This window comes from Pocillopora verrucosa, chromosome 5 (genome assembly GCF_036669915.1).
Source record: "Pocillopora verrucosa isolate sample1 chromosome 5, ASM3666991v2, whole genome shotgun sequence".
Classification (NCBI taxonomy): Eukaryota; Metazoa; Cnidaria; class Anthozoa; order Scleractinia; family Pocilloporidae; genus Pocillopora; species Pocillopora verrucosa.
In genome coordinates, this window is record NC_089316.1 from 26,247,264 (window position 1) to 26,275,248 (window position 27,985).

General features: G+C 37.3%; 2 protein-coding genes across 4 annotated transcripts in view; one reads left to right on the forward strand and one right to left on the reverse strand.

Moving 5' to 3' along the window:
- The first annotated feature begins 3,428 nt into the window (after positions 1 to 3,428).
- On the forward strand, positions 3,429 to 17,733 carry LOC131785621 (exostosin-1a-like). The gene is made up of 8 exons (XM_059102543.2): positions 3,429 to 3,543; positions 5,198 to 6,163; positions 9,206 to 9,527; positions 10,977 to 11,225; positions 12,057 to 12,152; positions 12,341 to 12,430; positions 13,348 to 13,508; positions 15,151 to 17,733. The coding sequence occupies exons 2-8, from the start codon at positions 5,253 to 5,255 to the stop codon at positions 15,491 to 15,493; spliced, it is 2,172 nt and encodes a 723-aa protein (XP_058958526.1). The 5' UTR covers positions 3,429 to 3,543; positions 5,198 to 5,252; the 3' UTR covers positions 15,494 to 17,733.
- Positions 17,734 to 17,813: 80 nt separating this feature from the next.
- Positions 17,814 to 27,985, reverse strand: part of LOC131785620 (leucine-rich repeat-containing protein 9) — a 28,584-nt gene continuing 18,412 nt past the window's right edge. The window contains exons 22-41 of one of the 3 annotated variants that reach the window (XM_066167080.1): positions 27,566 to 27,832; positions 27,111 to 27,221; positions 26,741 to 26,807; positions 26,363 to 26,508; positions 26,158 to 26,232; positions 25,732 to 25,854; positions 25,352 to 25,395; positions 25,092 to 25,223; positions 24,712 to 24,775; positions 24,255 to 24,421; positions 24,042 to 24,115; positions 23,371 to 23,450; positions 22,932 to 22,996; positions 22,076 to 22,148; positions 21,849 to 21,917; positions 20,971 to 21,096; positions 20,737 to 20,817; positions 19,966 to 20,080; positions 18,822 to 19,059; positions 17,815 to 18,526 (exon numbers count right to left, since the gene is read on the reverse strand). In XM_066167080.1, the coding sequence (XP_066023177.1) occupies positions 18,502 to 18,526; positions 18,822 to 19,059; positions 19,966 to 20,080; positions 20,737 to 20,817; positions 20,971 to 21,096; positions 21,849 to 21,917; positions 22,076 to 22,148; positions 22,932 to 22,996; positions 23,371 to 23,450; positions 24,042 to 24,115; positions 24,255 to 24,421; positions 24,712 to 24,775; positions 25,092 to 25,223; positions 25,352 to 25,395; positions 25,732 to 25,854; positions 26,158 to 26,232; positions 26,363 to 26,508; positions 26,741 to 26,807; positions 27,111 to 27,221; positions 27,566 to 27,832 (2,142 nt within the window). In that variant the 3' untranslated portion in view covers positions 17,815 to 18,501. Of the gene's footprint in view, positions 18,527 to 18,821; positions 19,060 to 19,965; positions 20,081 to 20,736; positions 20,818 to 20,970; positions 21,097 to 21,848; positions 21,918 to 22,075; positions 22,149 to 22,931; positions 22,997 to 23,370; positions 23,451 to 24,041; positions 24,116 to 24,254; positions 24,422 to 24,711; positions 24,776 to 25,091; positions 25,224 to 25,351; positions 25,396 to 25,731; positions 25,855 to 26,157; positions 26,233 to 26,362; positions 26,509 to 26,740; positions 26,808 to 27,110; positions 27,222 to 27,565; positions 27,833 to 27,985 lie in introns of all 3 variants that reach the window. The other 2 variants (XM_066167081.1, XM_066167082.1) reach the window with 2 other exon arrangements.

The window sequence follows — 27,985 nt, forward strand, 5'->3', positions numbered from 1 at the left end:
GTGTGGGTTTATACGCAGAAAGTGGAGCTACGCTGTTGGTGGGAATATGGTGACGAGAAAACAGGAATAAATTAGTTGAATGAAAAGCGCTCGTTGATACCGTGGGGATTAAGAGTGCCGATTTGGAAGATAAATTTTTGTTCTATTGTTCTGCGGTTTTCCGAACTGCCTAGATGTAAGGAAAGGCCGTAAACTGCCATATCTTGTTTGAATGATTAGGGAGATTAAAGTGTCTAGCGACTGGTTTGGATGCGTCCTTGTCATTTCTTTCCACGTCGCGAAGGTGTTCTCGGAATCGGTCACCTAGTTGTCTTCCTGTTTCGCCAATGTATAACTTATTGCAATAGGTGCAAGTAAATGACATTGGCGGAGGTACATGTTAAGTTATCAGTGATCTTAATGGATCTCTTGGGTCCCGATATTTTCCCTACTTTATGAATGAAAGGACAATTTTGCATCGTGAGCGAGCGCATTTGAAAGTTCCAGATTGGTCATTGGTTTGAAATGAACTTCTGACCAAAACGTTGCCTATGTTTTTGTCACGTTTCAATGAAATAAGTGGGGGTTGCGAAAAGATAGTGCCAGTCTCTGAATCGTTTTGGAGTAATTTAAAGTTTTTTAGAATGATAGATTTAACCGCGTGGTTGTGAGGGTGAAACGTAAGAGTGAATGGAATGCGGTCAGTGTTTTCCTTCTTAGCCATTTGTAGTGCTGACTGTCGATCAATTTGTTGGGCGCGGCGGTGGCCCGCTTGAACGACAGAAACAGGATAGCCACGTTTATCAAAAAACTGGCACATTGCCTCTGATTTTTCGGAGTAACTATGTGAATCTGTAGGTTTGTAGTAAACACTAGTGCATAAACTACAAACCTACAGATTCACATAGTTACTTGTTTGTAGTTTATGCACTAGTGTTTATTACAAACCTACAGATTCACATAGTTACTTGTTGTATTCATCTTCACATCCACCACACGTCAAGAACTCCATAACTTTTTCACAGTTTCCCAGACTTCGTCGTTTATGTAGTGACGACTCTGATTTTTCCGAAAAGAGTGTGATGTTAAGTCCGTCAATATAAAAAAACTTCTACAATTTCTACCTGATAATTTAACTTGATCGGTTTAAGATAAGTTTACCTGTTTGGTAGATAAAGTATGGATATTTTACGGAGAAGATACACGTTAATCAACTGTTACTTTATAAGTTCAATTAAGATCTTACAATACCTTGCTTATGTAGTTTGAAAGAGATCTACGGACAAACTGAAAAACTTTACCAGGAAAGTGTTATAAAGTAACAAAGATTATTCTGAGTATACAGAATGGAAAAATATAAACATAAATATGAAGAACAAAAGACAACTTTTCAGTGCGCCCCACATACGTTCTATCACAGGAGGCCAACGGTAACCATGTACGTGTCGATCAACTATGATAACAGATGAGCATTCATTTCTGAATCCTTTACATCGCTTAAATTTGCCGTCTTAAGGCTCAGAAACAGGTAACAGTAAGTCTACAGTGTTGTCAAGTGAAACTATTAGGCGCACTTTGTTACAAAAGCATGGAGATTTTCGATATTCCATCGCCTAGCAAAACCCTTCCTTCGAGTCTCGAAAAATACCCCTGCAAAAACCATACTGGTGGCCAGGACTTTAAGAATATAACTAATATAACTCCAAAAAACTTAACTTGGCCAAACTGTTTTGATACAACCTCAGCACCAAACAGACGGTGAAAAAAAAACTTGAAGGCAGGAGAATCAAAAGAGCGAATTTTAATTACATTTCATTTCAAAATTCTAATGTAAATGGTTTTTCTGGAGCCTGGGCGGCCTGCGGTGTCTTTCAAAGAAGGTGGTAATTCTCTTGCGTTTGCTGTTTTGTTTAGCAAATGCGGATGATAATTTCTACGCAGGCAAACATTACCCATCGTAAAATTTCTCTCTTAAATATCAGTAATAAAATATCAGAAAAATATCAATTAGGGGATTATTAGTTGATCCAATTCCAAATTCTCCGAACTAACATTATTAGGGTTGCTTGAAAGACGGCTAAGGAGAATTGTTAATGAGATCTTGTGGGTAACGGGATTAAATTTGTGACGTATCTCCCGGTGAGAAAGGACCGCTGAGCGAGAAACTGTTTCTTTTCAAATTCTTCTGACATTGTTATGAATATATACAACACAGATTTCTGCCAATATGTTTTCGTTGCTTAGTGAGCCGGCAAGTGTGTCACTCTATTATAGACCAATGATCATCACAGTTGTATGAAGAACTGTAGTAAATAAATGCACCCGTGCAAGCTTTGCTGCTTAGATAAGAATTACTGCCGGCGTGGAAACGTTTTTCGTAAGTTATTCGCATTTTCATTATCATCTGATGATTTTTTTTTTATACATGAAAGTCAATTCAAGTTTGAAGCGCTCTAATTCATTACTATGTCTTAATCTACTACCTCGTTATCCAGGTTCCTACTCAATTGTAATTCATATGCCTTCTCTTTGTCCGCAACTATGGCCTCAAGTGCTAAAGGAATTTTTTTAAGTGTTGTCGAGTCAGATTATGGCTCGATATGTTTCTGTACTCGAAACAACATTCGGGACACGCAGGCGGGTTGTTTTCTTAAATTTTCACGCTGGTCTTACACGTGGCTCTGTGCCTAGATGTTCATATAATTGATCAGGGTTTCTTTTGAGGGAAGATCATTTTTTATTCCGGTTAAGCCTGTTGCATATAAGTTCACGACAAAGCGAATGCAGAGAACTGTGTTGGGGAAAACTTAACAAGTCTTATCGACGTAAAGAACTATTTAAAAGTTAGAATTTTTATGCTAGAAAAAATTTAGAATTTAGTTACATAAAAATTCAAACTGAGCCTTTGCATATGTTAATTCTTGCGGTATGTTCACCATAAGTATTCAATTCTTATTAGAATTTTAATGTATGCTAGGCTACGAAGAACAAAAAAACTCTTCTATCAAAATATAGTTACTGTTGCACCTCGTTAACTGAAAATAATTCGACTCGACCCTAAGCTAACTCCATCGAAATCTCCATGAGGAGGAATTTTCAATAATTCAGTTTCAGCTTTTCAAATCTCCTTTTACTAGAAGTGCTTTTCGTTTCCCAAGGCAGCTCAATCAAGCAAGGTACCACTGCAAATTATTTTGTCGTGGAAACAGAGAGTTCATCGGAAAAATGTGAACCGTTATATTCATAATCATAAGAGCATTTTTTGTTATAATGTTATAACCATACCCACGCACAATCAGTGCTTTCGACTTTTTTTTTAAAAAGTTGTAAACAATATATAAGCGATAGCAACAAAACCGCTTTCTTTAAAATTTTTACCAGTTCAAAGCAGTGGAATTCTCGAAGGGCTGACAAATACGTTTATATTATAGTAAAAGAAATTAACGACCTAAAACTGAAATAGCCGAAAGAATCAGCTGACAATACCGCAGACGGCTATCAGCGTTCACATTTTCATGGTAAGGAATCATTGAAAGATCTGGAATTGATACTGGAATTTGTGAGGTGAGTCTTGTCTCGCCCTGTTTAAATATTAGACTTGTGTATGTGTAAGGAAGTCGCCTTTGTTCCATTATTTCACTTCAAACAGAAATGCAGGAAATTCCCAGTTCGAAACACTTACTTCGGTGATTTCCTCTTGGCCAACGTGGATTAGGTTAGGAAATTATTCTTAAGTGTTTTAAGACCTGAATTGTTTCAGACCTTGGTAGGTTTTATTTTCAAAGTCACATGTTGAAAATAATGGGCTAAAGGATAGCACGATTCTGTTTCCTCGACTGAAAAAGAAGCGTGGATCTTGTCATTTCCGCTTTCGGTCAACGTCAGAAAGCATGGATAAAAGTCGCCTGGTTACCAAGCGCAACAGAGGTACATGAGTTTGTGGGGCGATTTCATGATAATTCTAATTGAACCGTGGTAACTTGAGAAAGTTTTGCTTTTCCAATCGTATTTGACAACGTTTTAAGGCTAAGTAAAACGGTTAAAATGAAATCGCTGAACAGTTTTTTTTAGACTTCCCGCGAATATGACTCGTGATTCTCAAGCGATATCGGCCAGGCATGTTCGAACACGCCAGATAGTCTTTTTTTCCGTTTATAATAACATGACTCACCAAGTTTCCTTCATGCCCATCGCAGTCAGATGTTTCCTGTAATCAGTCCCAGTCCGAGGAAGAATTGCAATTTATAGCAAGAGGGAAAATGTATGCTTTCAGTTACTGATCAATCTGGTTTGCTTTTTAACCTCTTACACGCTAACATCAGTATCCATATTCTCCATACTGTTCCCTATACATTTCTTAAGGTGCTGACAAGGAGAACTTGTTTAACAATCAAGGGCTTAATTCTCAGGTTGATGACCATTTCCTTTATTCTCACGGTCTTTATTAATGACTCAGTAGTACTGATTACCGTGAGGAGAAATTAGATGTAAGTCAATCCTGGGGTTCGTAGGGTTAAGAGAGGAAATGAAGGAAAGAGACAGGATCTTTCTGCTCGGTTTCGAGCGATTTTGGTTGAGCTAACGGAGAGCTCGATTCGGGAATCACGGGTTGCTCATCGAAAGTAGAAGCTGAGCTGTACCGTCACTATCTAATCACCAAAATATCCTAACCTGCCTGAAATAGATCTTGATTCAGTAAAAAAAAAAAAAAAAAAAAAAAATTCAAAAGAAACGATTGTGCTCAGGGAACCTTAAAACGCTGCATGATTTATGGTGATTACTTTCTCCTCTATAAAAAGGAAATAGACATCATGCTGGAATATTCCCCGACCCTCCCACTAATGTATAAGTGCTTCCTCCTTTTAAATCAGAAAATTGAAGTTTGGACGTGGTTCGAAAGTGATCGGTGATCCAGTGTTTTTTTCAACTTGGGCTATTACTGGGTCATTACTAAAACTTTCCATAAAAAATTGTAAGGGGGTTTGAGGATGAAATTTGTTTTTTTGTATTGCTGATTGTTTATCTCTAGCGGTTATAAAATATCGACGGCTGTAAAACTGACACTTCCATTTCCGGTTTCTTTAAAAGCTTCTCCCTTTTCCGGTGAAGTGACGTCACATCGTGTCAAATAGCTCTAGCTGTCATGACACGATGCTGCGGCGAGGAAAGCGAGTACTTCTTCCCCGATGATTTATTTGAAATTTTTCGTTTTATTTAGGGGCTTTGGAAGGGTGCTTCGGCTTTATAGATGCAAATCATATTCAAGGACTTAGATGAATGCAAAGAAGAGATACACTTTGATATTTTTGATCAGTGTGGTGTTCTGCAGTGCCTTCATTGTTTTCAGAAAATCAAACCGTGTTTGGCGCCGTTCTACGAGGAGAAATTCCTGGCACAACAGAGAAATCCAAGTAGATCAACAAAGACTATGTTTCTTAGACGAAGAAGATGAGTTTAAGCTGCACGATAAGGTGGGATTTCGGCATGAACGTGCAGCGGCGACGCGAACGACATGTACTATGGAAACATGTTTTGATAGGACAAAATGTTTGAGTGACTTTAAAGTTTACGTTTATCCTACTCAACCTGGCGAGAAGATTTCTCCTCTTTACGGCAAAATTTTGAAAGTATTGAAGGAGAGTATTTTCTATACTGATGATCCGAAAAAGGCTTGTTTATTTATACCTTCTGTAGATACTCTCGACCGCGATAATCTCAGCGAGGATTACGTTCATGACTTACCTCACAAAATTGTATCGTTGCCACACTGGAATGGGGGCACAAATCATATTATATTTAGCCTTTTCTCCGGAACATGGCCTGATTACTCTGAAGACCTACGTTTAGATACTGGGAAAGCAATACTTGCTAAAGCATCACTCTCGACGGATTTTTATAGACTAGGCTTTGATGTCAGTTTTCCACTATTTTTGAAAAGTCATCCGCCGAAAGGGAACGCTATTGATACTCCTTCAAACTGCGCGGTATTTCCACTAGATAGAAAGTATAAACTTGCATTTAAAGGAAAACGTTATCTTAGTGGTATAGGAAGCGAGTCCAGAAACTCATTTTATCACATTCACAATGGAAAAGACATTGTGCTGTTAACAACGTGCAAGCATGGAAAAAATTGGAGAAAAAACATGGATGAACGATGCGAGAAAGACAACGAAGAATATGACAAGTAAGTAATAAGCGTCCGATTTATTTTGATATAGTACACAGCTGATCGCTTAATGATCCTTTTGAAATGAAAAATAAATTCAAAGTTTAGTTGTAAGGTGTCGTTATCCAAGCCAAGTTTGGCTCTAACAGCAGGTTATGTTCGACTTAGTTTTTAATTGCGAATTTAATCTGGAGGAATGTACCTCTTCAGCAGTTGTAAGCTTGTACTCAGAGGTTCATGCTGCGAATTAAGCTCACATGTAATTCCAACGCATTTGTCTATTGTCTGCCTCAGTGTTGGCTCCTTAGACCTTTTACGACGTTCAAACGATGTGAGAATCATTCTGAATAATGCTATAATTTCTATCACGTGGATATTCCATTGTGATTATTTCTAAGGAACTAAAATGTATGTTTTTGTTGATGTTCAACGCATGACTTAAATTAGCCAAGGAATGAGCTGCATAAAACCAGGCATAAATTCCACATTTTGCACTCAAATGTTTCTGATTTGTTATCGTTCGCGAGAAGTGACTAAATTTATTAATTTAACTCTTGCATGTTATAACCATTCGCTCCAATTGCTCTCCTAACTGTTAATTAACACAGACTTAACTTTCTTTGCTTTGTGGAGCGTAAACATTATCTTGTCTAGTTGAATACCTAGATGTGCCCTTCATTTCGTGAACAAAATATTCTAATTTTTCACGCAAATTTGCATAGAATTTATGTATGTTTTTGTCGCGTACATTTTTACGCCGCAAAATAACGATATCAGATATTGAAAACCGCATATTGATATTGATTTTTGACATGATTGGTAAGAATTTGGCGTTAATTTCGAAAGAGGGTTTAAAATCATTCTTTCGCGGTTTTTAGTTTTAGCGCAAAAATATACCTCTCCGTTCTTACTAGACAAACCAAATTAATATAAGCAATACTCACACCTTTTAGTGGCTTATAACTGATTATTTTGCTTAGATTTGCGTTTCTCCTAATATAGTTCTGAGAATTTTCACTTAAATAAAAGATATTCTGAAATTAATTTGATGTACAGCATAATTAAGCTGATAAAGTTATTCAGTTTATACATTTGTAGGTGTGGGGTGTTAAAGGAGTCAAGGTCATTTTGTGCTTAAGTTGTTTGATTCAGGCAAAATCTGCTTCACAAGGGCTTTCCCTTGCATGTGGTTTTTTTTTTTCCTTTTTTTCTTTTTCAGATAATAAAATGTGTACTTCTTTGTCGCAAAGACATGGTCCACTTGAAGCATGATGAATTGCGTCTATTTCCTTACCCACGCATGGACACAACAAAAGCTTTTAAACCTGAAAGAGCATTATTCAATAATGATGAATGTCTTATAGAGTAAGGGTGTTATTCTTCTGTTTCTGGACAATTTTGAAAGTTTATGTGTTCGTGGTTCATGAATCAAAGGTTCAGGAAACATTTTTGTAAAATCGACTCTAATATTAGCAACAACTTTGCCTGAGATGTTTTAGGATTAACCAATGATGTGAGAAACCACGAAATAGTTGGCATTCCCAAGTAGCTGAGAGAAGTTCTGCCCTGTTAGCTTTTTGAGGGTGACTTCCTCTTTTTTCAGAGTTTTTTGTTCAGTTAAAAGGCACAGATGGGAAAATGGTAGACACTGTCTGGCTGCTTATTTATTGAAGTGGTTTTTTTTTGTATACATTTAACTCTGAAGTAGGTTTGTTTCCACCAACATACATAAATTTGTGATTAATAATATAAAATTTATGGATTCACTACCAGGGATATGTAAAAATTCAGAAGAAATACTTTAACAAGTCCTAAAAGTGTCACTGCAAGAGACAACCACTATATTTGTGAAAGTTATTCCAAGCTGAAACTTAAAAATAGCTCCATTACTAACAGTGAAAGTGAAATTGTTGAATGATATCGTAACTTTTCTAAAGAAGTGATGAAAGTCTGGGAGTTGTTTTTAACGGAAGTTATATTATTGTCTAAGAACCTTGCGCAGTTTCATAATAACTTAAGTATGAGGTTGGGAATGTTCAATATTCTTTTGCAATTTTTCATGCACACTTAACATGATAATACTTAAGAAAACTCCGCAGCATTACTTCGCATATTTTACTTGTGACGTGCATAATTTCTTTAAATGTAGAGGGAACTATAAGATATTGTGTCAGTAGGATGGAAGAATATCATAGAGGAATTTATAAACTTAAAAGAAAAATGGATGTGTATGAACTGCAAAGATTAAAACAGATTGTAAATGAGGAAAAATTTAGGTATATATTTTCAAGATAAGCCAATACAAATTCTCAAACACTTGAATTCCTTTGACTTTTTTTAGTCTTCTAAATATGCTAACAACAATTTTTATCACCAAATTAATCATGATTAATGCAAATTATTTTTCTTTCAGACTGACAGGAAAGGGTATTGAAAAAAACATAATTGTTAAGTTAATTTTATTTTGTCAAAAAATACTCATCAATATGTCATACTAACCATCAATACTAAGGCATTTTTAGACACAATTTCTTTCCTATGGCAAACAAAGTAGATTTGTTTTTATGGTGGTTTCATTTATGGCTGCGAGATAATAGAACTTAATTTAATTAGTTTTCTGTTGAATCATTGATTGTTTGGAGTAATTCAGCTGTATTTGTTCAACCTTCACAAATTTTGACAAATACTTTCCATTCTTGCACCTGTAATGATTGTTATATATCGTGGGAAGACTAGGATGTCTCAATATTTTTTTTCAAAAAGGCCTGGAAAGATATTGGGAGAAGGAAAATACAAAAGTTTGGCTACTAAACTTAATACTGTCAAACCTATGGAAACTTGTGGAGTTCAGTGTTCTCTGCAGATTTTTAGTAACCAGTTATTCAGAATCTCTGTCCACAAAGGTGAAGGTAATTTATTTCAGAACAAGACTAGTGCCGAAATGAGTGGAAAGCATAAATGCTGATCACTTGTGCTTGTGAACACTGACTGAATCCAATTAAGGCTATTAAAGATGAATTAGAAAATAATCATTTATTATTTATCATTAATTCCTCGCAGATATGACTATGAAGAACTTTTGAAAAATGCGACATTTTGTTTGGCTCCCCGCGGTAGACGTCTTGGCTCCTATCGATTTTTGGAATCTCTTCAAGCAGGTTGTATTCCAGTTTTGCTGAGCAATGGATGGGAACTGCCATTTTCTGAGGTTATTGATTGGAGCAAAGCGTTGATTCAAGGGGATGAACGTCTTTTGACAGAGATCCCATCAGTTGTCAGGTCATATGGTAAAGAGGAGATCCTAGCTATGAAGCAACAAACACTGTTTCTTTGGGAGGCTTATTTCTCATCTATAGAAAAGATCTTGTTCACCACTTTAGAGGTGCGTCCAAATATTTTGTTACAATTTTGTATTGATGAGTCTGTTATAACCTATAATTAAACCTTTCACTCTCAAGATCTTATCAGTAATTCTCTCTAATGTCTGCTATACAATTCTTACAATGATAGTTTGGAGAATTTAGTATCACATCAATTATTAATTGGCTAATTGATCATTTTCTTCATTCTCATCTCTTCTCTTCTTAAAATCGTACAAATCCTGTATGGGGAAATTTTGTCTGTTTCACTCTGGGAGGAAAAAGGTTGTATGTTTTAAATGTGAAGTCTGGTTTGTGTTCAAGAGAAGAAAAATCTGCACTTGAGCCAAGTGGTTCATTCAGCTAAAGGTTTTTGCAGTTTCCATAGCATGATGCAACAAGTATCATTGTTCATTGTTACTCCACCTCAAATGAGATGCTGGTCCATAACAGGTCCCCACCTCCCTTCCCCAGGGATTTTGTCAGGTTCCAGTGATGGCTGGCTTGTACACATCTTTACAACTGGGAGGAGAGAGAGAGTAAAGTGTTTTGTTCTAAAAATTAAATATGATGACTCAGCTATTTCCTGAACCTGGACCTCTTGACTCAGAGTCCAACATTAAACCGTTGATTCATTGCATTTCAAATACTTCTTAGAGTGACAGTTGTTGAAATTATCTACACAACTGGATTTAAATTCAAATTCTCAATACTAACCAGCCAAGGATATACCACTATTAGTTGGGAGAATCAACTCTTAGATCATGGGAGTTCAAGGTTAACTGTAGATGTAGTCTTCACCTTTGATGTACGTGCTCTTGAATAAACCCTTCTTGCATACAGGGCTGTCTTGAAAAAGTCATTTTTTCAAATTACCTTCAAATTGAGTATTTAAATATTCCTGTAATTTAGCAGAGTTGATATTTCCATCCCCAAGAAATAAATATCTTTTCTCTGCCTGTCTGCTTTACATTCCTTACTTTTTTAGCCCTGTAATTTGATGTCAAATGAAACAGTCTTCCTTGGTTGATATTTCATCACCTCTACCACAAAATTTTATATATCTATTTTTCCACTATTTTCCATAGTTAGAGGCTCTCCATGGTTCAGCCTTAAAGCTGGTTTCAATGGAGGCCTTTTTAAACACTAACAAGGCCAGACTACAACACTTGGAGCTAAATTTCCTTCTCTTTGCAACAAGAGCATGGGATCTTGAACATGCCCTGCTAACCAGTACAGAGAAGACTAGAATATCTAATCATTTGTGAATGTCATAGCAAAGGATGCTCTTTGTCCTCAGTTATTTTAAGACTGTGAGTGTTGGTCTGGTCTGGTGTGTGAACCTTTGACCTCCTACACTGCAGTCTGGCATTTTACAATATGCACTAACCAAGCAAAGTTCAATCATTCATCTATTTATTTGAGTTAATAAGATTTTTATTGTTGTGTTAATTTTGTAATGTATGTTTCAGGTCATCCGTATGCGATTATTTCCAAACAAGGCTGCTCTGAAGCCATTGTGGAACACTTTTCCTGGGGCTCTTGTCATGAGGCCTCAGTATTCTATGGATCCAAAAGACTTTCCATTTTTTTATAGCAAGCTGGGAATTGTAGAAGAGAAATTCACTGCAGTTATATACAGCACAACATCTGTCCTCAAGGACTCTTCAGCTCTCAGCAGGTTAATCAAGAATGTTGGAAAATCCAAGTTCATTGCCAAGGTAATTAAGACAACATATCAAATATTTAGTTTCCAAGCTGGGGTTACTACCTCGTCAGTTAAAAAAATTCCATTCGATAACTGGAAGATATCTTGTTCCTGTCCCAAATTGGATTTGTATCCTCATACATGGATAAATAACTGGCAAAGTTAATGTCAAATTTGGGGAAATGCCTCACATAGCATCTGCTTGCACTAAAATTAATTGACATAACAATATTGATTGATCTTGACTTGTTTCTCCTTAATGGTGAGAAATGAAAAAAGATATGTGTACCTTGAATAAATGTGTGCTAAGTCATTGAAATTTGATAGTGACAAAACTCTCAAGAAACAAAGTAAAGTCCTTCCAATGTCCTTAAAATTTTGTCAAATGAGTCGCACATTAATGGCACAAGCTGCCTATGGGAAAGGTATGGAATTTAAAGCCTTAGCCAAGTCTTAACTGACTGCATTAATCAGTCGTCAACTGTAATGTTATTCTAAAATTCACGACCTAAATTTAGTCATCCACTTTGGTCACAATCAGCTACTGTTTAATAACGTTTGAGTCTTTGCACACTCACCTCAATATGCATATTTTCCATACTGTTCTCTATAAATATCCTAATGTGCTGACAAGAAGAATTCTTTTGCCGGTGATCATTTCCTTTCTTAAAGTCTTACTGAGAGACTTCAAGGTGTGACTCCGGAAGGGGGGGAGGGGGGGGGGATGATAACCTACATGCTAGTCACTCTAAGGGATCAAAGGTTAAGTTAAGTCCTCCAATAGTGTATTCTATTTTCTGCTCTGCAGTGAGTCAACTTTTTTCTGTTTTGTGATCCCCTCCAGATTATAGTTTTGTGGACAGCTGATGTTCCATTTGCTCATAGTAGAAAATGGCCACAAGTTGGTGTTCCATTGGTGATCGTGAGACCGGAATCTAAGGTACACAGAAAATTACATCAATAGCACTTGACTGCATTTCATGTGCCACTTTTTTGTGTTTATGTCATCTGTGATCTATTACTTAACAGACCCATGGCAACATTTAATCTTTTTGTTAATTACATATGTTATTGTACAAAAAAGTCCACCAGATGTGACTAAGTTTTCGTGTTGACTCTTCTTCACAGACAGGAAACAGTCGTTTTGTGCCCAGAGCAGTGATAGAAACATCTGCAGTTTTGTCCCTAGATGAGGATATCATATTAAATTCTGATGCGGTAAATATTAAATTATGATCATAGATAATACTCTTTTTTCTCCCAAAGATCTCATTAGTAATTCTCACTGCAGTCTGCCATACAGTTCTTAAGATGTTGCTTCAGAGAATTTAGTATATTATCAGCTAATAAACCTCTAATTAATATTTTTCTTTATTCTCATCACTTGTCTGCTTGATGTTGTATTGATAATGTGAGGAGAAATTTTGTCTTGATCACTCATGGGAGTTGGAGGAAAAAACCAAATCCTAGGAGATGCCATACTAGGGAAATAAGAATTCTGTCTTTTATCTAATCCCTGAAAATCACCAACAGAACTGTTAAGTGGTCATGAATTTTTGTATTCTGGCCAGAGCTAAATGTAAAAACCCTGTGGATTGTTGGCAGAACATTAAAACAAAGTAGGAGTAGCTACAGTACAAACATTCAACAATTTGGTAATTTTGTCGGTAGAACTTCACAAAGATATGTATTCAAACTTATACAGTTCAAAATGAATAAAATGAAGCACACATGATTCCCTGTAACTCTGAGTTTTCTGCTTATGTACTCGTCAGACAGATTTAATGAAAGATTTAATGAAAAACATTCTTGTAGGCTAATTTATATATATAAAAAAGATAGCTGCTGATTACAATAGGTTGTTGTAATCAGCAGCTATCTTTTTTATATATATAAATTAGCCTACAAGAATGTTTTTCATTTAATCTGTCTGACAAGTGCGTAAGCACGAAACTTAGAGTTACAGGGAATCATGCGTGCTTCATTTTAGTCATTTTGAACTGTATTTTGCTCTACACTCATGTGTATTGAGCACTTTCCAACAGCATTTGCTACAATTTCCCACAATTATTCAAACTTCTAAAAATTTTCAAGTGGTTTGATACTTAACTCCCTGTTACTTTTCCATCCCTTAGATTGATTTTGCCTTTTCAACATGGAGGACATTTCCAGATCGAATTGTGGGTTTTGCAGCCAGAAGCCATTACTGGAACAGTGCCAGATCACAGTGGAGCTATTCTTCCATTTTGAGTGATCAGTTCTCCATTATTCTGACCAATGGAGCTTTCTATCACAGGTAATGTTCTCGCAGAAAATTCTTAGAGAGTAGTTGGACTAGGTTAGAGGCTTTGATTGTTTTTTGACTGAGTTAAATAAAAACTAAAATCAACATTATCACAATGGGTAATCAGAACCAAAGAAAACTTCACAGAGTTGATAAGAACTTAACCCTTTAACTCTCATGAGTGATCAAGAAAGAATTTCTCCTTACAATATCAATACAATATCAACCAGATAAGTGATGAGAATAAAGAAAAAGATCAATTTGGGGATAATTAGTTGATCCAATACCAAGTTCTCTGAACTAACATTATAAGAATTCTATGGTTGACAGTAAGGAGAATTAAAATTTTGATCTGGGAGTTAAAGGGTTAATGTGATGAAGCAATGTAACTGTACGAGAAACTCAACCATATTGAAAACTGTTCCATAATACATAGGCAGTCATTGAAAGAAAACTATGAAATGGTGATTTCCCTAATGATTTTCTACAGGTGTTAGTAATATATGCAAAGTAGTAAAGACCACTGACTGGAAATAACCATCTGAATAACAACAAGTGAATAATTATGAACAAAATTAACCCAAATGTTTATTAGGCTGTTCAGACTATTCTGCACTTAAAGTATAAACACAAAAACAAAAGCTGCCTGGAGGGATCGGAGTCCAGATAGGCATTTTAACCATTTAATCTCGTAATTCTTTGCATTACTTTTGTTTACTGCCTTGCCTGATAGGATGATCATTTACCCCCTTCTCTCCCCTCCCCTCCTGCACAGGATTACCGTATTTACCCCCTTCTCTCCCCTCCCCTCCTGCATGGGATTACCGTATTTACCCCTTCTCTCCCCTCCCCTCTTGCATGGGATTACCATATTTACCCGTGTATAATACGCACTTTTTTCTATGAAAATAACCATCAAAATAGCAGTGCATATTATACACGGTGTCTATTGTTTTTGAAGCATGTCCTTATTTGCATAAGTTAAAAACAGCAAAGAAAGTAACAAAAGCCTAGTGGTAATTGGTCTTTATTAGCTTGAGTTAAATAATCTACAGATGAAACATTTTCAATTTCGATCCACAAACACAACAAGGGAAGCAATGAAAGCCTAGTTGTAATTGGTCTTTATTAGCTTGAGTTAAATAATCTACCAATGAAACATTTTCAATTTTGATCCATAAATAAATTTAGTAGAGTATTTAAGGAACAGCTGACGAGATAAACATTACGACCGTATTACTGTAATCACAAGTGATAAGAAATTCAAAATGGTAATGAAACTTACCACTGCGAAACGTCAGTTGTAGGAAGAATTTACGGTTTTTTGGCTGTGAAAACTTTTTTTAAGAAAGAATTTGGTCAAAAATTGGGGTGCGTATTATACATGGGTGTGTATTATACACAGATAAATATGGTAATCCTCTGGATGGGCTGGTTCTTCCTTGGATCTGATGTACCCCTCTCCATGAAATGTAACTTCCCTGGATGGAATATGTTTATTATTGTATAAAAAGTATCAGCTAGCCCTCATTTACTCCTCTTTGTGAAGGCAGTAAGTTCCACTTAAGAGTGAAACACAGGACCCTGGCTATTTCACAAATAACATTCACTTTTGAACACTTTCTAATTTTGAACAATCTCATCCATTTTCCAGGTATTACAATTATCTCTACACTCATAATCTTCCACCAAGGGTTCATCGCATGGTTGAACACCATGGTACATGCGAGGATCTTGCCATGAATTTCTTAGTCGCAGACATCACACGAAAACCACCCATCAAAGTCTTGGCACAGCAAAAATTCCAAGACTTGAACAGCGCAAATACAAGGTATTCCAAGCTGGTGCAGCTCTTTGAACAGCGGCAGAGATGTATGGAGTCTTTAGTTGATATTTTTGGTTACATGCCGTTGGTCAAGTCATATGTTAGAATGGATCCTTCACTCCACAAGGATCCCGTGTCAAATTTACGCAAACAGTACAGGCTGTTGGAATAGTAATCACTAACATTCATAATTCACATAAATTTGCCCTGCTAGTAAAGATGGTTTCTAACCTGAATTTTTTAGTGCAGTTTGGGGTTCCAAAGAATAACCCAGTGGTTCCAAAATTATCTCTGAATGTGCTAAAATTTGACAATGGATGCTGCCATTTTGAAACGAGCTTTGCAATCTGTCAACGCATGTTAAAACCACAACATCCTTTTTAAAAAGATTGCCATGAGATTGAAAGAACAAAATTTGTTAAGCAAGATTCAAAATGACAGAAACCATACTCAAATCTTAAGCCAATTGAGGACAATTTTTGAAAGGCAAGCTCACTCTTTAAAATCTTAAAACTCCATTTTTGCTTTCAATATTCAATATTCAAGTTAAAGGAGGGTGTGCAGAGTGTGTAGCCATATTGTTATTCATACTGGTTTTTACTGTTTGTATTTATTTTAAGAGATCAAATGGCCTACCAACTTAAAAAAGTAATCATGTGTATGGGTTCAAACAAGGATTAGATGAACTGATAGCACAAGGGTATGTTTCCAGACCTAAAAAGCTAGATCAAATTTTGAGATTTCAGGACCATGGTGAAAGTGTGTGTTTATCAGGACTGGAGTTGGCATGCATGGGCATTTGTGCTAGCAGGCCAGCTTCATGGCATTGGTTGCACAGGGACATTGCCCCCTTAAAAAACAAATAATCTAGAGTTATGACTTGATTTTAGCTTAGCTTGCAAAAAGACCCACTACACCAAGTGTTTAAGTTCTTCAAGGAATAGAGTGAACTGTGATGTGCAAACAGTCAGGGCCACTCTCAACTTAGAAATGAAATTTTGGTGAAACAAGTTTTAGTTGTAATTTCCTTTTTTTAGTTTCAATTTTTTTTTAAGAAAGCCAGTTGTAGCTCTTTCAATTTCAACTTTTTAACTTACCAACAGACACCCATAAATTAATTACAAGGTAAAGAAAAACTAGGGAATTCTGAAGAAAGGTTCATTTGCGTCTGTCAGAAGTTTGGTGTTCATTAGACACACCCCTCTTCAATCTGTTAATTATAGTTTAATTTATTCATGTTAATGTGTACATTAATTTTTTTTGTAACGATATTAACTCATATTCACTATGTATAGATTTCCAACCCTTGTACATAAGTTACAAAATAGTTAGTGTTTTTAAGTTTGAGGAAATTGTTAACAGATTCAAATTTGCCATTGAGGGAGTTTTACGACGAATTTGGTGTGAAGAATTTAAATGGTTCAATTTATTCAGGTGTATTTCTCGAACTATTTCAGAAAAAATTCTAATTCTTTGTAAAAAATACTAAGGTTTTTTATTTGGATTCTCTATCATGTTCACTTTTGGGGAATTTTTGTGATATTATAATAAATGAAAGTCATGATTGCAGCTGCAAGCCCCCTACAGTTATTGTTTTTTAGGATATTTGAACAGTTTGAATCACCAGTGCTTCATGTATTTTTTCCTCGGGAAAACTTTTTGCAATAATTAGATTATTGTTTCAGAATTACTGAACATGATCTACCCTAGCCTTCCCTAGATTTTTTTTTCTTTTACCATCAGTATTACTAATGATTCTCATCTACAAAATTATTAACATTGTACATTTACGTTAAAATGTCCAGAAAATGTTTATTGTTTAAAGAAAAGTTATACGTTTATGAATTCCTAAATACCATTCCATTGATAGTTTTTACCGCATCATGTCATTGATAATGTTATGAAGCAGAGGAGAAAAAAAAAAGGTATTTTTGAAAGCGTATCATATTTTTTCATATGTACTGTAATTTTGATACGTTTTTGGAATTGCCAAGGAAGCTTTGTTGAATCAGTTAACAGTAAATAGAGGTCTTTAACCCTTCAACTCCCCCAAGTGTTTAAGACAGAATTTCTCCTTACAATAATACTGCGATATCAATCAGACAAGTGAGGAAAATAAAAGAAAATGTAAATTAAGGAATAATTGGTTGATCCAATACCAAATTCTTCAAACTAACATGATAAGATTAGTATGACAGAAAGTAAGGAGAATTGCTAATGAGATTTTGGGAGTGAAAGGGTTTAAGAAGTGCTCTAGAGTTATCTGTTGGTTTCTCGGGTCATTCATCAAATTTACTTGGCTATTCTTAAGTAATGGTCAGCGTTGATAACGTAAAAATCACCAGGACCTTTGTAAAATTGGTTCAGAATTTATGTATTATGGTTCAAGATTAAATAAATCTATTTATGCGAGATATTGATCGTGTTCCTTGGGGTTGGGGAGGGAATGTGTGAAAAGTGAGAATATTGGATTAGTTCGGTTCAATTTAAAGGGATTTCTAAAAATAATGTATCCATGTTTTTATTTTCATTTCTAACATTTCCTTAAAGTTTTGGTCCTTTATAGTATAGGTTGTATCCTCTGGTGTATTATTTTCAATATGAAACATTACCAGAGGGCAAAACATTAAAAAAAAAATCATTATTTCTCTAGTTCAGATTTTATGTAGAGTTTTTCCTGGGAAATCTCATTGCAGGTCAATGAAATTGTCAGCTATTAGCCTACAGAACAGGTGAGATCTTTTGGCGCATTTAAGGCGAACTAAGGAAAGTGCGAGGCGAACACGAAGCGCGAGTCATGCGCGAGGAGAAAGGTGCAAAAAAAAAAAGTTATGTTCATGATATATTTGTCCTCTCCTCCCGCGTGATTCGTGCTTGCCTTCGATCGCCTGAAAAGTCCAAACAAATTCGCCTGTTCTGAAGGCTACCCATTTAACTAGCAAAGTCTATCCGGAAGCAAACTGTCGCACAACTGAAATAAAACTAGAGTGAGGCCTCATGAAAACTATATCCAGATGTTGATTTGAACTGTGTTTGTACAATGTCTTTTGCAGAAGCGAAAATGATAACGAATCCTTCTCTACCCAATGAGCGTGTTCTTGAATAGAAGAACTCTGCTTCTCTGCCACATTCCCATGGATAACTAATTTGACCGCCATCAAGTACTCAAATACGTATACTCTACTTGAATCGAGTATTCTTACTCCTGAAAGAAAAGCAGAGAAGACGTGTTGCACAAAGAAACTGTAATTCGATCAGATGGTAATTCAACAAGGACGGAAGAACTTTGAAGTAGACTTGGTGTAGCAGCCGCGCGATTCAACGGGGCGCGAGAAATCACGCGCGTAAAACAGATAGTCAGCTTCTCGCGCGCATGTTACTTACGTCTGGATAATGCATGGATATTATAGGAAGAAGTGACATATTAATAACTTCTGGGGTGTAAAGGAAAATTCCGGAATTTGACTTTAATTTTTGAACAATAATCTTACATATCCAACCTGCTTGTATCAGTGACGTCACCATTCACGTTGTAAGGAGAGTAAGACCCCTGTGCAATATAGGGCGCAGACGAGGAGGCCTGTGGCTGCCTGTTGATGCCACCTGACTGTTGTGTACTGAGACTGACGGAAGTACGTCCGTATCTGTCCCCTGACAAGCTGTGGGTGGAGTCAGAGGTTGACAAGGTTTGGAGCGAGTGGTTCGAGCCTCCACGCACATTGCCCGCGCGACGACGAGCTGTGAACGAAAGGATAGAACAAATGAGCAAATGTCGGAGACTTCGTCATTCGTGCGTAACATATGTCAGAGGATAAGTGTGAACATTATGTCAAGAGCTAGAAGCACCGCCTGTTACGATTTTGGAACATTGATCGGTTTACATGATCAACGCAGCCTTGAATGACCTTTTAAATCAGTACTTAGCAACAACCAATCACAATGTAGAGAATATCGTATAAGAGAGTGATTTCTTACAAATTTTGCAGAGTAGCTTTTTACACACCCGTTGTAAATAAGCGAATACGAAAGTGGAACAAAACAGTTTGATTGCGTCTAGTTCGTTAGAATTCTATCTCTATTAAACGGGGCAAAGTTAACGAAACAAACACGAAAACCCAAGAACAAACTGTCAGTAATTGAAAGCAGCCCTCCAGAATCAATTAAATTTTACACACTACAACACACCGCAGTTGGAGTATCTTTCAAAACTACTTTATTTTGGATCTCACTCGAAATCACATACATATCAGACTATTTTCTAACGGCTTTATAGAGTGAAATAGAAGATTGGCACACCAGACTGCGAGTTTAGTGATCTTGTTACGAGATCTAGCCGGGTCGTTGTGTTGTTTTCTTGGGCGAGACATTATACTCTCCCCATGCCCCTCTCCACTCATGAGTTTAGAGGGGTATTGGTGAACAATCCTGGAAACCTAACGAAATGCTGGATACGGTTGGGGGGGGGGGGGAGGGGTGGTAGTGACTCGCAATGGACTAACATTCTATCTGGAGGGGGGATATGGCCAGGGGCCGACAATTCTCTTAGTCGTTTTATGTTCTACTCTTCGCTAGGTTGCTGACTTAGCCTTTACTTTTTCCGAAGAAAGTTTAAATGTCTGTTAAGTCATAAGTTTCTTCCCACACCTTTATCCTGTTGCTGTTCGCCTGTTCTTAGTAGCGTTCCGTTTGGAAATTCTTGTCTTAAACCAGTAATTCCCCAGTTACGGTCTGTGGTGCTGCTCAACTGAACTGTTGTCACCTATGAATTCAAAATATATTTTCGAGCGCTTTTCGATTGACTGTCGTAAACTAAAACCAAGGTAATGACAACAGCCAAACAGAGGAAAGGATTGTACCCGTAGAAACCGATGACATCTCAAAGTAAAAACAAACCAAAGCATCTGAAAAGTGAGAAAACGCGGGCGACCAAGTCGTGTTTGTTTTAGTTTTACATCTGATTGGTGGAGAGAATGGCACGAATTTAATGGACCAATCACAGAGCAAAGTTAAGCAAAGCCAACCCAATCTGGGTATTCCATTGACACTCGACTGAAAATTTCTCCGAAGCGCTTTTCAATTGCGTTTCGCAAAACCAAATCCGAAGTAATCACAAGGTCCAGTCAAAAAAGGTAACAAAACAGACAAACAAGGAACCAAGAGGATGGCAAGGTGAAAATAAATAGACAGCCCGTAGATCGAGGAAATGAGAGTTTAGGACCTTTATTTCCTGGTTGAAAAGAGTGGCGAGAAAATTTCTTAACCAATCGCAGAACGAAGTAAACCAAAACCAATAGATTCCTGGATTACACCTCAAACACTGTCACTTTGTCAATTAGCGTAATGAATGCGTTCACATAGAGAATCTGTTTTACAAAACTCATCAGTTTTAGGATTTTTTTTTTCAGATTAAGTTACCCGAAGCGGAGCCTGAGAACGTGTTGTCACGATTCCTGGGAGACTGGGTTCCAAAGCTGACGTCATGCTTTGCATTCCACTCTAGCGAAAAAAGATCAGGTAAGGTTTTAAAACATGATCCTTGCAACAAGAGAGGGGAAAAATTCACATCCTGTAACACGACATAATCAGAACGCAAGAAAATGACCAATGGAGAACACATGCGATGGAGGAAGCTGGAGGTTTTCCACGAACCTGTTGTTCCATGAAATACAGCTCGGCTTTAGTTTTCTCGTCACTCGACACAGGGATCCCATCGATGCACAAAAGGTTGGGCATGCGGTAGACTAACAAGGGTCGGTGCAGAAGACGTCGAGTGACCTGGGATCGAAAAAGCACGTTCAAATAGAGTTTTTCAACTTCAAAAAAACACAGCAGTCAAACGTCTGCGCATGCGCGAACCTTGTAATGACTAGGTGGTGTGTTTTCAGGCGGTCAGAACCAAGTTGCCTTACGCGAGTTACAAACGACTACACAAGCCAGTAAGTCACGGTGTTTTAAAAGCGTACACCTTTTTTTTGGTAAAGCTCGAAACAGATAGGTGAATCAACAGGATACCCAACCTCGTTCCCAGGGTCTCTCATCTTCCTACCCCCTGGAGCTCCAGGGGGCGGGAAGATGAGAGACCCTGGGAACGAGGTTGCAGGATACCTGTACTTGAATAACCTTTGAGTCCGATAAGTCTCCAGTTTTCCTTTTTTTCTACTTTTGCTTCCTTTTACAGATTGTCATGAACTTAATTCCTTCGCTTATTTTGCAATACAGCAGTTGGTTCTCATGTTTTCCTTGAAATTTCGCGTGTTTCCGTTTTCCTATGAAAATTCGCGGAAAATCGGCGCGCGGGCGTCCACAGTTGACCCCTTGCGCATGCCCGACATTTGACTGCTGTGTTTTGTTGTGATTGGCGTTTGATATGAGGATAAAGACGCATAATGCGATCAAATAAACTTCAATCAAACTGAATGCAAGGACGCGATGAATTCAGTAGGACCATGATTTCACGCGAACCCTGAGTCGCCAAATAATAGACACAAAAAGTCCGAGGACAACCGGCATGTGAAACCTTTACCTACCGCGTTATTTATGACCGAAAGTTCAACCAGGTGCCTTAAACATTCCAGCTTTTCCAACTCTGCTATGTCCTAAAAAAAAAACAAAAAAAAGATCATCTTCGAAACTTAAAACGAAAAAAGCGTAAAACTGGCTCCCCGATATAAGTAAACGTGGGAAATAAATAATGATAATAATTGACCTGAAATAGCCGTGTTTAATTTAGGAGCGACTTTAGGAGACAACTCACTTGAATACGGTTCATTCCTAAGTACAACCGCTGGAGATTTTGAAGAGGCTCCAGGTTAGAAAGTTCTCTTATCCTGCGAAAAAGTCACAAAATGTGAGAAAAATAATTTTTTTTCAAGAGATGTACAGGGACAGCATTTTTTTTAGACATCATTTATAACCACGTCAAAAGTCTCTAAGAACGCTAAAGTCAACGACCATCTCATTGGAAGGCTTTTACCCACTTTTCCCAAGGCTGTTTCATGAAATGAAGAGTTCGCATGGCATTTTCCTGCCATACAACGCGTTTTCTTCAGTGTGGTTTGTGAGAGCTTTAACCCTTCAACTCTCACGAGTGAATGAGTTCTAGTTTTTCCTGACAGGTTACCCTTAAATCAATTATTAGGGTCATAAAAAGGAAGGAAATAATCATCAATTTTAGAAGCTCCTGATTCTCAAACAAATGTTCCTTGTCAGTAATATAAGAAATATAAAAGTAACTGTACTGAGAATATTAATACTGATCTTGGGGTGTAAAGAGCTGAATATATGACTTTCATATATTCCTAGCCGTTTATTCATCACTTCACGGGTTTATTTAGAACCAGTATAATGACCAGCTCCCATTTGGCTTGTCAGCTCAGTTGGTAGAGCGTTGCACCGGTATCACAGAGGTCATGGGTTCAAATCCCGTACAGGCCTGAATTTTTTTCAGGCCTTATTTTCACTACTGCTCAAGTAGTGTGCATTACTGCGAGGATCACTTTCATTCACGTCTTTATCCGCAGTTCAAATATATGACTTTCAGATATTCTTAGTCTTTTAAAGGAAGACATAATTACTATGAAAGTTGAAGACACTAAAAAAAATTATTTTACCTGTTTTCTTCCATGTGCAGCTCTGTTAAATGCCATTGACTCATAAATGACGTGCTGGAAAGATTCTAGACAAAAAAATTCATAAATGAATAAATCAAATTACAAGCCAGGGCCCAGTTGTTCAAAGGCTAATTAGCAGTAACCCAGGGTTAAATTTTAATCCAGGTTTCTATATTTCTCTGTTGAAAAGCCATTTTGGAATAATTTTACCCAATGTTTTTATAGCATTCAATTATCAAATTGTAGTCAAAAAGAAATAAACTGAATTTTCTCTTCAAGCTTTCAGATCTGAAATAAAATTTCACTTTAACCTCAGGTTATCTTAACCCAGCTTTGAACAACTCGGCCCAGATAAACAGAAACAGTTTGAGTAAAACAAAACTTAAACAAAACAGCTTTCACTTAAAAAAAAAAACTACATTTGTTACAAAGATGTCACCTTTATCTTATTTCGATCCAAAACAAGTTCGCGAAGTTCTTGGAGTCTTTCAAGTCCTTCCACTTTGTTTATTTCATTTCCTACAAGAAAAATGTTCGGATCAATATCACTATGTAGGCAATTGCCCACCTACCCCTCCCTTAGCCCAACAACAGTCAATTGATAACAAGTTGGGGTTAATGTTGAGTTAGGGGAGGGGTAGGTGGGCAGATATTGATATTGATCCAAATGTTCCTAGTATTCACTTATGACAACGAACAAAGCTCCACATTGTCATTTAGAAAATAAATAGTGTACTTCGACTTTATCTTCTACAATTTATGTAACACTAATATATATATAATTTTATTATGTGCTATTAGCTGTCATAGCTGTTAATATTAATCGAACCATTTTCAGACTTCCCTATTATCAAAGAAATAGTGTTTTTCTCTTCTTTTCCTTTCTTTTTAGGTGTGCATTTGTGTAATCTCCCTGACCAGTAATTTATTTTCCATTTAATGCTTATGTCAACTGGCTGCCTGGCTTCGCTGCCTGGGTCCAATGGTTGTTCATACACTAATTTTACTTTAAATCTTTTCTATTTTCCAATAGCTAATAAGACAGGAGAGTTTACAAATGAAGAGGATTATCTTAATTAGTTAATTAAACCGAAAAAGATAACTATTTACCCTGTAGAAACAGAGCCCTTAAGTTAGTTAGTCGTGACAAGTGAAGGGCCGCCATATTGGTAATACCATTGTACCTGTAGACACACAAAAGAGAATATCACAATTTGTCCAAAAACCTTTCGTTTCAGTAAAAGATAACATAGATAAACTCCACCTCGGTAGTTCACACCACATCTATGAAATTCCAAAGGACGCTAGGATATTTTGTCTTACCCCAAGTGAAGAACCTCGAGATTGGGGAGAACTGGAGTAAAATTCTCTGGGTTTGTAATCTCCAATCCCGAAGAGACATCACTGCCTCGTTTCGGCGCGTTTGCTGGTGACGTCGCTTTGGGCTTTGCGACCACGCATTCAATGTGATTATGATTAAGACAAAGGACCTGGGGAGGAAAAAAGTAACGCAAACCTCATCAAACCTGGTTTTACACAATTGTTACAATAATTTTCACTAACATATTTCTTCTTTACACTAGACTTCTTACAAAATAGTAAACATTAAATGCTTTGTAAACAGTACTTCAGATGATTTGAACACGAGAAATTTACTCACCTCGGTCTACGCGTTGGAGACGCGGTGGTCTATATATGGCCTAAAAGTAATCGAGAGGTCTGGGTCCAAGCCCTAGCCTCCCTCCACCCAGGAGTGTAAATGAATACCGTAGGTCATTACCTTAAGATTGATGAGGTTCACCAAGCCGCCAAATGAAGTGAGTGAGTTATGTTCAAGATTCACACTGAAATCGTAAAAGGAGAACCACGATTTGTTAAGAATCAAAGAAAATTACATAATGACAGAGTCAGCAGGGAGGATGCACTTTTTACACTCCTATGTGTGGAGTAAACTAGCTTCCTGATCGTCCAAGAACAGACCGTAAATGAAGCTTTCGACAACTATTTATCTAGTCCCTCTACTGTTTCAAGCTCATTTCCAGTGTCCTCTTCCTTTCTCAAAGGGGAAAAGCCTAAAGACACTGGAAACGAGTCTACCCACAAATGCATACACACAAGAAAGGCATCTTAGAGCGCAAAACGACGCCTGCTGGTACCTACCTTCTCAAGTTAAAAAAAGCGTCTTTAGTTCCAAGATCCACAGTTCTTAGTGAGCTGTGGGGTAAGTCAAGCTCTCTGAGATCGGAGAAGTTTGAGTGTCCCAAACGTTCGGCAATAAAATCAGGAGTTAGCCTGAGATACAAAACATAGGGAAATATAATGAGCTAATCATTCTTACAGCACGTTTTATCTGGTCAAATAAAAGTCTTTCGAAACTTTACTCATCGATTATTTTCCAATCATAAAACGAGATTACTGACCTTCCTCCAAACATATCTTTGGCCAGACTTCCCTCTGAAGTTTCCTTAAAAAGAATAGCAACGCCAATTGAAGAAAAGTACACACGCTAAATTCGATTTCTTTCTTAAAAGAGAAAAGAAGAAACTCTCTTAAGATTTCTACAGGGTAAGGCTTCAATTTCAAAGAAAATCGTTGAAAGCTACTAAGAAATTAAAAACATTGATTGGAAAGTAAACTGTCAATAAAAATTACGATGTCGTCAAAAATTTCAGTATCGATTCCTATTCCAAAGAAGAACCTTTTCTCGACCAACTGAATTAACATGTTTGAACTCTGTGGACCGCAAAGAGATGATTTGTCACTTGTTATATGAAGTAGGCTTCCTAAGGATTTGTCATACCACAGCTAATCCATCCAAAGCCTTGAGTGATGTCAGGTGATAAATAACGAACAAACGGTAGTTCTGACCAGCGGTAGACATCGGATTACCGCATAGGTCCAGAATAAGAAGACTGGGGAGAGTCTAGGAAAAAGAAGGAATCCAGTTCAGATACATGTCAACAAAACTAACCCTTTACACCCTAACATCAGTATGCATATTCTCCGTACTATTCTCATACATTTCTTAAGGTGCTGACAAGGAGAATTTGCTTAGCAATCAAGAGCTGCTTTATTTAGTGATCATTTCCTTTAATCTCATGAGCTTAATGCGTGATTTAGGGGTGATATTGTAAGGAGAAAGTAGATGCCAGTCACTCTGAGGAGTCAAAGGGTTAACGGCAAAAACGACCACATCACCATAAGAAAGTTTCCATTCCTTTTTTACCTTGAGATTGTAAACCTCTCGTATGTTCGCTAGTGTGTTGTTTCCTATGTAAAACTCCTGGAGGCTCTGACAATTCTGGAAAGGAAGACAAATTGAAAATAAATTTAGGCTTCATTTTTTCATGAAACTCTAACTTTTTCAAAGCTTTTTTGAAATAAATGGCAAGCCGTGACGTATCTTTCAGTGATGACAATACTATAAATACCTGCAAGCCACGTAGATGAGATATGGCGTTGTTTTCCACGGATAAATATCTCAATCGAGGAAGCTTCTCCAACATTCCGGTATCAAGAGTAGTGAGTTGATTCCCAGCCAGGCTTAGCCATGTTAGCATGGACTGCTTACTTAACCCTGACAGAAACCCAAAGAAATTGATCTCAGTAACACGGGCCGCGATTGGTTGATAAAGTGTCTCAGTATAGAACACTACCATAGATTGGCCAACTGACACCTTCAAATAACGCGACCTTTGATTGGTCAATGAAACCTAGTTTTACAAGCTCCTAATGTGCGTATATAAAGGACGTTATGTTGCTGAAGCAACATTTCATAGAAGACAACTTTGACAAACACTGAACTTTACCTTCAAACTTGTTAATGCAGTTGTTTTCAACAGAAAGCTCCTCCAAATGAACACAAGACTCGAGACCCTAAAGAAAAAGGTTTGTTTACAGATAACTTATGGAAGTTTTGGCGGAACTTTGGCGCACGCGTCGATGCGCATTTTGACTGACGAACTACAATGATTGGCTTTATCGCTCATCCAATCAGATCTGGATGACGAAATCTTTCGCAAACTTATCTCTGGTTGCTCAAAGCACGTTCTAGAAAAAAACCGTCCGTCTTTGCAGGGAATTGACTACAGTTCTTTGATTGCTCAGAAAATTTTCATTAAGGTATAATTAAGTACAGAAAAGTTGAAGAAATTCCAAAATTTCCAGTTGTTCACGCACCTCAATCTTAGTAAGATCGTTGCCGTTGAAAGACGCCCATCGTAAATTTTCCAGTTGCTCCATGTTCGCTAACTTTCCAAGATGCTGATTATCGAGGTTCACCGTTGTAACCTAAAACAGAGAGAAATGATTGCTCGTATCAGAACCAAACTTCGTCACCGACTTAGCCTGCCCATCACTCAGTTGCTGAAGGGAGCAAGGAAGGAAAGGGGGGGGGGGGGGGAAAGGGGGCGAGAGAGAGGCAGCATGATTATTTTTTTCAGTCCTCCCTCGGCACTGAAACAAAAAAAAGAGGGGGTGGGGCTCGGCGGTAGGACGGTTTTGTCTAGTCTTCGTTCCTTCCTGCGATCACTTCAATTTTCAATCGACTTTCCTGGTCAAAGCAAAAGAAAGCCTCAAATAGACCATTTACTAAGAGAACATTGTTTACAAAGATTACTCATTTTGACTAATACCTTGATAAACCATTGGCTGTCATCGTCTTGTAACTTAACAGGTCTATTTTGACTGCTGGCCAGGATAGCTTGAGCAGTCGGTACCAGGCTCAAAGTGCGCGGTTTGCTCTGGTCTGTCCGAGCATGCGCCAGAATAGCGAAAGAAGAAGGGCGGGAAGCGGCCGCCATCTTTAACGCTGTTGTCATCTCCTCGTCAGTAACTTGAACTCCATCCAAATACTCCAGGTTTTTCAGTCTGCCAAGAGCTCGCATTCTTAAAGTTTCGGGCTAGGAAATAACAACAGATTTAGCCTTCTTTTGTTTTCAAAGCGTTCAGAGCGTTAGTTTTTTAAACCATACCCAAGTCATCCTGTTATTTTCTTTGACAAGACATTCAACACTCACAGAGCCTCTCTTTCCACTCAAGAGTGAAAATACAGC

What these genes read in the sequence shown, in the direction of transcription:
- LOC131785621 (XM_059102543.2), top strand. Translation starts at nt 5,253, where the DNA reads ATGAATGCAAAGAAGAGATACACTTTGATATTTTTGATCAGTGTGGTG. An exon ending in AATCCAAGTTCATTGCCAAG is followed by an intron (nt 11,226 to 12,056) that starts GTAATTAAGACA and finishes GATCCCCTCCAG; the next exon opens with ATTATAGTTTTGTGGACAGC. An exon ending in AATGGAGCTTTCTATCACAG is followed by an intron (nt 13,509 to 15,150) that starts GTAATGTTCTCG and finishes TCCATTTTCCAG; the next exon opens with GTATTACAATTATCTCTACA.